This window comes from Orycteropus afer, unplaced genomic scaffold (genome assembly GCF_000298275.1).
Source record: "Orycteropus afer afer isolate SDZICR_OR568_19922 unplaced genomic scaffold, OryAfe1.0 scaffold00079, whole genome shotgun sequence".
Lineage (NCBI taxonomy): Eukaryota > Metazoa > Chordata > Mammalia > Tubulidentata > Orycteropodidae > Orycteropus > Orycteropus afer.
In genome coordinates, this window is record NW_006921666.1 from 10,228,277 (window position 1) to 10,239,575 (window position 11,299).

Below are 11,299 nucleotides of genomic sequence, written 5' to 3' on the forward strand. Positions count from 1 at the left end.
TTCTGGATTTGCTTAGAAGAATTGTTACTCTTCTCTGTGGTTACCTTGAAGTATATTCTTGTCTCTACATTTTTAGAACAGTGTGTGCTGCAAAGGTATTAGCCCAGTCCTTCTCCCAAGTCTGTCTTAGTTTGGAAGCTCCAGTGAATCCTGTCCACCATGGGTGACCCTGCTGGTATTTGAAATATGGTGATATAGCTTCCAGCCTCATAGCAACATGCAAGCCACCACAATAGGACAAACTGACAGATGAGTGGTAGCCTCATTAATGTAACTGTCTCTAATTCTGCCTCATTAACGTCATAGAAGTTAGGATTTATAACACATAAGATAATTATATCAGAACACAAAATGGAGGATAATTACATAATACTGAGAATCATGGCCCAGCCAAATTGACACATATCTTTGCGGGGGGGGGGGTGTGTGTACAATTTAATCCATAAACAAAGGATACGATGTGTTGGAGGAAATCAGATTCTTTGGTTGCTTGAAGAATTTGTGAACAGGGAGGGAGTCAGATAAAATGAGAAGTCCCTAAGAGAATAGGAGTGACAGATGATGATAGTGTACCTCCTAAGAATTTTAGTGGGATGATGTACATGAGATTCTTTGATTGCCTTTCAGGCAGGAAGCTATCTGAGTTGTGATTGGCATTTCCACATTCTATATCTAATTTATATAAGTCATAGAACTAAGCTTTTATTTATCCTCTGCCCCTAAATCTAATATACTCCACCTCTTCTTTCTATTCTTGAGATGAAGAATAGATTCAATGCCATGAACACTAATGACTGAAGACCAGACCACTAATGGAATGACATAAAGGACATCGTATGTGAAGAAAGAAAAAGATCATTAAAAAGATAAAAAGAAAAGAAAAAACAAAAATGGATATCAGAATAGGCCTTGAAATTTGCTCTTTAATGTAGAGTAGCTAAAGTGAAAGGAAAAAATGATAAAGTAAAATTGCTGATTTCAAAGGGTGGCTCAAGAACACAAAGTAAAATATTATAATGAAATATGCAAAGACTTAGAGTTAGAAAACCAAAAGGAAAGGACACACGTGGCATTTCTCAGGCTGGAAGAACTGAAGAAAAAATTCAAGCTTGGATTGCAATATTGAATGATTCTATGGGCAAAATCATAGCAACATACAAGCCACTACAGTATGACAAACTGACAGACTAGTGGTGGTTTTTTCAACAACAAAAATGTGATTATCCATGTAGACCTTGTCAGGTGGAATACACAGGAATCAAATCCACTGTATATGTGAAAAGCAGTGATAGAGAAGCTCAGTATCATCAGTCAGAACAAGGCCAGGAACTGACTGTGGAACGGACCATCAATTGCTCATATACAAAGTCAAGTTGAAGCTGAAGAAAATAAAAAGAAGTTCACAGGAGCCAAAATATGGCCTTGAGTATAACCAAAAACCAAACCAAACTCACTGCTGTGAAGTCGAATTCGACTCATAGGAACCCCTCCTTGGGTTTCCAAGGTGGTATCTCTATGGAAGTAGATTGCCCAGTCTTCCATCTGAGGAGTGACTGGTGGGTTTGAACTGCCAGCCTTCTGGTTAGCAGTCAAATGCTTTAGGCACTATGCCACCAGAGCTCCCTGACCTTGAGTATACTCCACTTGAATTTAAAGACCATCTGAAGAATAGATTTGATGCATTGAACACTGATAATTGAAGTCCAGACAAGTTGTGGAATGACATCAAGAACATAAAGAAAGCAAAAGGTTATTAAAAAGACAGAGAAAGAAGAAAAGACAAAAATGGATGTCAGAAGAGATTGGAACTTGTTTTTGAATGGAGAGTAGCTAAAGAGAATGGAAGAAATGATGAAATGAAAGAACTGAACAGATGATTTCAAAGGGTGATTTGAGAAGACAAAGTGTTATAATGAAATGTGCAAAGATCTGGAATTAGAAGACCAAAAGGGAAGAGCACACTCAGGATTTCTCACACTTAAAGAACTGAAGAAAAAATTCAAGCCTTGAATTACAATATTGAAGGGTTGGTTATATGGGTAAAATATTGACTCATGCAGGAAGCACCAAAAGAAGATGCAAGAATACACAGAGTCACTGTAACAAAAAAAAACTGGTCAACTTTCAACCATTTCAAGAGGTAGCATATGATCAATAACCAATGGTATTGAAGGAAGGATTCTGAACTGCACTGAAAAAATTGGCAAAAACCAAGGCTTGAGGAATTGAGGGAATGAATATCCATTAGATTTTTCAACAAATGCATATAACACTGGAGGTGGTCACTCGTTTTTGCCAAGAAATTTGAAAGATAGCTACACTGCCAACCTACTGGAAGAGCTCCATATTTGTGCCCATTCCAAAGAAAGGTAATCCAACAGAATGCAGAAATTATCAACCAATATCATATGCAAGTAAAGTTTTTTAAAAAATGAGTTGTAGCAGTATGCTGACAGGGAACTTACAGAAACTCAAGCTGGATTCAGAAGAGGATGTAGAATGAGGGATATAATTGCTGATGGAAGATGGATCTTGGCTAAAAGAGAAAATCAGAAAGATGTTTACTTGTGTTTCATAGTCTCTGCAAAGGCATTCAACTGTCTGGACCATAACAAATTATGGATAACACTGCAAAGAATGAGAACTCCAGAACACTTAATGTGCTCATGCAGAACCTGTACATAGACCAAGAGTCAATTGTTCGAACAGAACAAGGGGATACTTTGTGGTCTAAAATCAGGAAGGGTGTGTGTCAAGATAGTATCCTTTCACCATACTTATTCAATCTGCATGCTGAGAAAATTATCCAAGAAACTGGATGATGCGAAGAAGAGTGCTACGTCAGGACTGGAGGAAGACACATTAACAACTTGAAATATACAGATGACACAACTTTGGTTGCTGAAAGTGAAGAGGACATGAAGTACTTACAAGCGAAGATGAAAGAGTACAACCTTTAACAATGGAGTACACTTTAACATAAAGAAAGCTAAAATCTTTACAACTGGATCAACAAGCAGCATCATAAAAGACTGAAGTTGTTAAGGATTTCATTTTACTTGGATCCACAACCAATGCCCATGCAAGCAGCAGTCAAGAAATCAAATGACATATTGTATTGGGTAAATCTGCTGCAAAATTTTCTTTACTGTGTTAAAGAACAAAGAGGTTACTTTGAGGAGTAAGGTGTGCCTGACCCAAGCCATGATATTTTCAATTGCCTCATATGCATGCAAAAGCTGGACAATGAATAAGGAATACTGAAGAAGAATTGATACATTTGAAGTATGGTGTCGGCAAAGAATATTGAATTTACCATAGATTGCCAGAATAATGAACAGATGTGTCTTGGAAGAAGTACAGTCAGAATACTCATTAGAAGGGAGGATGGTGAAGAAACACATCATGCTTGGTAAATTAGAAGGTCTGCAATAAAGAGGAAGACTCTCAATGAGATGTTTTGGCACAGTGGCTGCAACAGTGGGCTCAAGCCTAGCAAAAATTGTGAGGACGGTGCAGGAGTGGGTAGTGTTTTGTTTTGTATATAGGGTCATTGTGAGTCAGAACCAACTGGACAGCACCTAACAACAACATCTCTTCTTTCTTTTCACCATTTGGTAGATTTCCATGATTATCTGTTGATGAGGACATTCTGAGTTTGTTTGCTTCACAGACATGCTTGGATTTTCATAGGAGAGCTGTAAAAATAGTTGGAAATTGAGGGAGAAGGAAGAGATTTTAGTATTTCCAGATTTGGCCAGTGAAAATTTTATAGGCAGAATAAAATTTTTGCGGACAACATGGTATTTGGAATTTATTTGTAAAACCATTCTGCTGGGCTTGGAGATGTCTTTGAAATGCAGTGAATGATGAAGGAAAGCTCAACCTCAATAGGCCACAGGGCGTGGCCAGCTCCCCTGTCTCCCCCAAATAGCAAACACTTTCTCTTCTTGCAGAGAATTGTCTGCATCCCTGAAGATGAAAATCAATGACTTAGAAACTGATTAAACAATCCAAACAGCAACTGATAAATGGATTAACCCTCTCTAATGTAATTCTGCAAGCTTTTGTCTTCCGCCTTTCCCAGGTAAGTTTTTCTATTCCTGGAGGCAAAGCAAAGGCAGGGAGGAAGTGAAGGCCAGAGGGAATCATATTAAAGTGGGTGAATCCGTTTATCACTTACTGTCTGGATGGTATTTCTGTTCACATATATGCTTCCTTTTACAGATTTGTACCCTATGGGATCCTGATTAATGTTAGCCCATAAATAAAGAAAGATAGCAGCAGACATTTAGGTATGGTGAGGAGGTAGATAACCCCAGTGGTTAAGGCTGATCCCATAGATGGAGAGACTTTTCTTCTTAGGCACAAACAGGGGGTGTTAATGATTCCTTTGGGCTATTTCACAAAGAAATATCCATAATAGGGATAGAAAAATGGAGGCATTTCTCCCCATGCAAAGAATGAGTGAGTCCACAGCTTGGAACCAGCCCCTAGAAATGGAGAAGGATTTCAGTCCTTGAGGACATGGGCTGTTCTCACAAGGCTTAGTTTTGAAGATCGTGTCTAAAGATTTTTTTTTTTTTTTTTTTGCTTTTAAGGAGAAGACTTTCAGCATGGTGGGTTATAAGATAGTGTGTTCAGTTACTTGGGAAACTCTTAAGCCTAAGGACGTGCTCACTAACTCATCATTCAACTCATCTTTGACAAGAGGCCTGAGCTAAGTGTCTATTAAAACTGGGTCCAGTTCTAATTCTAGGCACTTGGGGTCTACAGACTACCTTGTCTTGGGTGCTTTCTATGACTAATGAGTTGGGGTTTTGGGGAGGTGAGGCTGAACAACACCAGACACTTCATGTATCTGCCAAGATGCTCATCGAAGTCCTCAAGAGCATCTTCAATTTCCTTCAAGGAAATGACCATCTATCAGTGCTTCTTTGTTTTCCTTTGCAGGGACAGGAGGAATATCTCCTAAACAAGAACATCTTTCCCAAGGGCAAGGTCCAGGTATTGACTCTTCTCTCTCCCTCTAGACACACCACTGTTTATGGTTGCCACCTAGCGTTGTTCAGTGCTGAGAGAAGTCACTTGACTAGTAGATCTTCTGGATGGTTTGCTCATCCAGAGATGTAGTCAGAAGAGCAAGGAAGTTGCTATAAAAATACAAGACTAGGAAGTATTGAAAAATTACACCAAGCTCTGAATGACTTGCAAGGCATTAGTACTATGGGACCAAGAGGGATCAAAAAGAAAATTTAGCCCAATTTAACAACTTTGTTGTGACCTCAGGTTCTAAACTTCATATTTTTTCTGAAGCAGATTCTGCCACACTGTGGGAGGAGAGGTGGAAGCAGTAGAAACTTATTTCAGCCTAAGCTTGGACTTTTTTCTTAATATTTTCACAGCCCAGAAAGGACCAGATGGGACAGTCATTCCCAATAACTACTGTGACTTCTGCTTGGGGGGCTCTAACATGAACAAGAAGAGTGGGAGGCCTGAAGAGCTGGTGTCCTGTGCAGACTGTGGACGCTCTGGTGAGTGTGGCCCCTTCTTGCATCGTGTGCCATAGACCAGGAAGTGTTCCACTTGCATCCTTTTGTCATCTTGGAGAGGTTTGAAGGGCAGAGTGGAAAAGTGGTGATGGTGATGATTTTGAGTGGAGGGGAGTTTTTAGGGGATTTTGATATTTTTCATCTTTGAGTCTGAAGAACCGAAAGTTATACCCAGGGAAAAGAACAAGGAGAAGTTTTTGATTTGTTTATGGCCGTTCCATGAGGTGGATTTCTTTTGTGTGTATTGTTGCAAACAGCAGTGAGACAGAGTGGAAACACCAGGAGACACAGGCAACATGCTTTCTTATATTGGCTGATGTGAATGTAACAAAAAGATATGTTTGTTCTGTGGAAGTGCCGGCAGCAAACTGGAAGAGTATTGGAAGAGCAGCCACATCTTGAATTGTGGGAGTCAGAGACCCCTGGGCTCCTGGATAGCTTCATAACCACACCTCCATCAATCACTCATTCCATTTTCTCATATGGAACAGATAAAAGAGACCCTGACAGATCAGGGAAGAAAATGGGCAAGTGTTCGTAGGGCGAGTCTGCAGTTGACCTGGCATATTTTCTTTTCCACCATTTAATCTAGCTGAGGACTAAAGTTTAAAAAAAAAATAAAAAAAGACTTTGGTCTCCTTCCTTCATTCTTAAAATGAATTCTGGTCTTCAAACTTTATTCAAGTTATTGTTTTGTTTTTCACTTCTAACCAAACCATTATTTTTGGCTGATCATGGTTGGTTGGTGCTATCTATTTTTCAAACTGTTTCATGTCGTAACTAGGTCAAAGTACAAGGCAGGGAGGAGAGAGGATTTCAAGCTTATCTTTATTCTTATCAACTACTGGCTAGTAGGTGAAACACAATTCAGTTGGGTGGTCAGTTCCAACAGTGAGGGTCACTGCTCTGTCTATCTTTCTGCTCAGTCTCGGCTACTCTCAATCCACAAGAGAAGGGCTGAGAGGACCATACCTCGGCTGGTCGGAACTCGTTAATTCTCCCCTTCCTTTATCTGTAAACCTTAACTTCAGCCTTTTTATATTGTACTGCTAGGGTAGCTTAGGGCTAGAATATCAGCAATTAGAAAAGGACTATGCTTTAGAAATTAGAAAAGAACTATGGTTTCCAGACATGATACCTAATATGTTGAAATTTTTACTCTACTGGTGCTAGCTTAGAAGGCAGGGCGTATATGTTAATGGCCACTGGTTTTTAGATAATTAAAAAGAAAAGAAAAGAAATGAAATTTGGTTTTAAAAAGCAAGAAGTTGGGCAAAATCTCTACTTTGGGATGCAAGGTCACTTGGCAGAGTGATATTCTAAGTAGAAAGTTATGAGCTACTGTAGGTTTGGGGTGGGCTAGAGAGGGAAGCTTCAGAACTCTCATTGCAAATGTCTATAATATCTCCTCTCCCTTTCCCATAAAAATTAGGGTACTTGAATTTGATCCATGGGGGACAAGAAATGGGCAGTTAATTTTGTCTACCCAAAGTTAATTTTGTCTCTCCACAGCCTTCACTCAGCTCTCTTTTCCCAGGTTCTGTCTGTTATATAACTTGGGGGCCATTTTATAGCAGTCTAGGTATTCTCATTGCATTTGCTGAGGCTTAATTTTGGTGGATCATTTACTCAGGGCCTAACCCTGATGTTCCTGCAATAGTTGATACCTTGGGAATCCACAGGTGGCGTTAGCCCTGGGATATGTTTATTAAGGCAGGTGGCGAAAACTTCTGTCGGGCCTCCCTGGGGTTCTTGCAGGGGTGGCCAGAGGAGCTGTCTCTGCCTTCCCTTTTATTCCACTGCTTCTGTGTCCTGGTGGAAAGTGAAATTCCTAAAATTGGCATCGTAACTACTTTATTTGGGGACCCATTTAGAAATGTGAAAAAGTTTAAACCTGAATTTTATAGATTTCAATATTAAGACTTTTACCCTTATTTCTCACTTTAGTAGTGTTCTAAGTTAGACTTGACAACTCTTTGAACTAAGTAGCCAAGTAACTAAGACCTGGACATGCTTAGTGGCTGGTATTTGTATGTGTGTGTGTGTGTATGTATGTACATGTATGTGTGTGCAAATCACAAAACCTTCCTCCAGTGGTTAAAAAAAAAAAAAGACTCTTTTATTCCTTACCATTTATCAGGCTTTCCAACTTCTTTTCGCTTTTAGTGCAAATGAACTACATGATATAAGGGCAGAATTGAAAGGGTATCGAAAGAATGGGATTAGAAGCCGGTAAAAATAAAAATGAAATGGATGGAGGCTTAACCATCTTGAATGGGTTATCTGACAGTAATACCTTTGTAAAATGGACTGTCAAAGTGAGGGACGAACATTGTTCAAGGAAACACCCACCAAAAACACTAAAGAAATACCAGTCAGGCTTAGAAACTATCTGGGAAAATCATTGTCTGGGACAGGGTTGAGTGAGTGTGGGTGTGTTTGTGTGCATACGGAAGAGAAGAAAGACCGTGGCTGAATCTTCCACTGTCAGAAGCTGTACACATATGTATTATCACAGAGATGATGCCTCTTCTCAGGCCACAGAGGTTGTCTTCCCTGGAAATGTTTGCTTTGTCCCGTTATCCCAAATCCCCGGCACCAGATGATGTACCTGGTTAATCCCTTTTGGTGTGAACTGGTTTTCTATTTTGTTGTTAAGAATAACATTGTAATAGTGTAATAAGAATATTAATAATGATGTCTGTTGCTTAACCCATGTGCTGATATATTCATCATACATGTCAGCTCATTTGGGAGGAGAAGGCAGGAAGGAGAAGGAGGCAGCAGCCGCGGCTCGCACCACGGAGGACTTATTCGGTTCCACGTCAGAAAGTGACACGTCAACTTTCCACGGCTTTGACGAGGACGATTTGGAAGAGCCTCGCTCCTGCCGAGGACGCCGCAGTGGCAGGGGTTCGCCCACGGCAGATAAAAAGGGCAGTTGCTAAACCCATGGAACAGACTCTCTGGGCAATCCGCCAACACCCTCTGACTTTGGTCATTGCTCTGGTTCTGATATATTTTTTTTAATGAACGACAACTTTAGGTTTTTCCTTTACCCTTGCTTTTTCCACTCATCTTCCACGCGTGTTCCTACCTCCCTTTCCCCCTCTTTTGGGTATGTACGGCAGAAGCACAAACTACTGAAAACAAAATGAAACAAGTAGGATGAAAGTCCTTCCAAGGGAGAAGGAATCATGACGTACTATTTATTTTCCATAGAAATGGAATGTTAGGCAGATTCTCTCTCTTTTGGGGTGGGGGAGGGGATCTTTTAGACATGAGCAGAGTTGATTTCCTCAGTTTTCTTATTTATTGGCAAAATGAAGAGAGGAGGAACATTGGGTTTGGAAACAAAGACCCAATAACATTAAAACTATATATTATTTATATATTCTAGCTATTATTAGACACAGACCTTTTTTTTTTTTTGAGAGAAGGGAAATCGAAGAATTCGAAGTAATATCCTGTTAGAAGAAAGCCACTGGGGGGAGGATTGTCTCAAGGAAACCTAGTCAGGATGATTTCCTCCATGGGAGATGGTTGCACGTTCTGTACCCCGTGGAGTCTGTGGCTCCCCACAGCAGACCCCTTCCCGTTTCTCCTCCCTGACCTTCCCATCCTCCTCCCTGCTTGCAAGAATCGCAGCAGCCCCAGAGAAGTCCGGGGGCGCCCGGCGCCCGGGCCCCTGACCAGCAGCCGCCTCGGCAGCTCTTCTTCCGCCAGCACAACGGCTGTGTTGCTACAGTTTTGTTCCTCACTTTCCTCCTGGTGAAGAGCAAATTCCACGCACGGGAATGGAATATAAGCAGAGCGTCATGGACTCAGCAGTGACAAAACACCCTGAGGCCACGTTCCTGGAAGAAAGAATGATACCTCAGTATATGTCCCCCCCCACACACACCCTGTTTAAAACCATATATAAATATCTGTTGGATTATCAAGTCTCCCGTATTTCTTCTTCTATTTTTATAGTGCCCGCCAGGCACTTTGTTTTATGTCTCCAATAGCACCTCCTGAAATAAACCAAAGCCACACTTGCTCAAGGCCCCTGGGGCAATGGAGAAGACCTTCCACCTCTTCGCAGCCCCAAGAACCAGCAGCTGCATGGTCCTATGCAAAAGGTATGTCTTGGCTGACCTGTCTTACCATGAGGGCAAAACCAAAACCATCATGGTTTTTTTTTTTTCCCCCCTTTATTTTTCTTTCTTTCCTGCCCCCTACCCCTAGTTTGTCTTTTGTTTCTCTGGGTTCTAACCCCTTTAGTGTGAGAGTGGCTTCTTGGGGGGTCTTGAGCTTGCCCTCTGCTCCCTGTGTGCATGCATACTTGGGCACAGGTGTGGGAACTGAGGCTTGCTTGGAACAGGGGAGGGGAGCTGTGTGGAGAATGGTGGGCTTTTGGCTTCTAGCTCTGAATGTAATTGCAGGAGAAAATAGCTGGGGAAGTGGGGAAGTACTTGGCCAACTCTACCTCCCTTGGCTAAACCTGGAAGTGGATTCCAGGGCACCGAGTGGGAGTTGGCTGCTAGATTCGGGTGGCAATGGGAGATGTGGCCTCAGGGGACTGCATGTCGGGTGGTGCTCCATGCTCTGGGTTCTGATTTTATGGCCAAGGGAATGAGTCCAAATTAAAGATGCTTGATTGGGCACAACACTAAATTGTGCTGTTTGGAAGATTCTTACCTCCCACAGAGTGTGGCCAGAGTCTCTAGCCTCCATGGGAGCACAGGTCCAGAGACATGGGTGGGAATTGTCATATAGCTTGGGTTGGAAGATCTGAGTGGCTGCCAGACATCAGGCTCCTTGAAGGTGTCTGGAAAGATCTACCTTGACAATTCAGCTTTTGCTACTCCTTGAGAATTGGACCACTCGTTCTAATAAAAAACCAAAGAAACAAAAGCAAGGACCCAGCCAAGAAACACACAGATGGAACTCTGTGCTTCCCTGATAGCCTGAGACAAAAAGGGCTTCCACATTTCTCCTGCTTGAGATAATGAAAGTGCTGGGCTGAGCATTGGTGCCCTGTTGTGACAGAATGAAAGCAACAATCCCATCCGCTTTTGGGATGTTCGGCCTAATCTATATGTGGCCTTGTTGCTAGGAACTGTGGTGTCAAATCCCAGTGTTGTAATGTTCCTGCATGCTTGTCTGTGTGAATAGGGCAATATAATTGGTTCAAGGAGATCTCTGCTCAGGGGAGTGACAATCTCCTCTTGTCACCCTGCAATTCTTTACTTTGTTCCTGTTACTTTGACTTAGATATTGGATTCATAGCATTACAACTCACTCTCATTGATGAAATGTGAGCTTCTGTGTTAATACGAATGTGTTCAACCAATCTGCACTATCATATGAAATCTGTCTAGTTGTTTGTGGTTCCTGAAATTCTCAATGACAGTTTGCTTTGGAAATTGATTTTTGTTTTTTAAATCCACATAATTAAAACGAATTATGAAAGGCCACCTAATTTCAGAGGCTAGCTTAGGGCTCTGAAGGAGAACCAAGAGTGTGGAATATCCTAAACAAGGCAAACTTCCAGGAAAATATTTATCTGAGGATGGCTATTGCTTTTCTAATTCATTTTTTGTCCAGTAGAACTTGATTTTCAATTTCTCTTGTTGGGGTGGTATGTCTTTGTCCTTTTCAGTTGTAGTAAATGTGAGAATAGTAATGTCACTTAGCATTGCTTGAATATCTTCCTCACCTTGCAATAGACTCAAAACACTCAATACACACTGTAATATAAA

At 41.2% G+C, this 11,299-nt stretch overlaps 1 protein-coding gene across 1 annotated transcript in view; it reads left to right on the forward strand.

The window, feature by feature from the left end:
• The window catches only part of DPF3 (double PHD fingers 3), a 340,339-nt gene extending 331,839 nt beyond the window's left edge, over positions 1–8,500 (forward strand). Inside the window, 2 exon segments of the mRNA XM_042781015.1 lie at positions 5,406–5,534; positions 8,298–8,500. Of these exon segments, the coding sequence (XP_042636949.1) occupies positions 5,406–5,534; positions 8,298–8,500 (332 nt within the window).
• Positions 8,501–11,299: the final 2,799 nt, after the last annotated feature.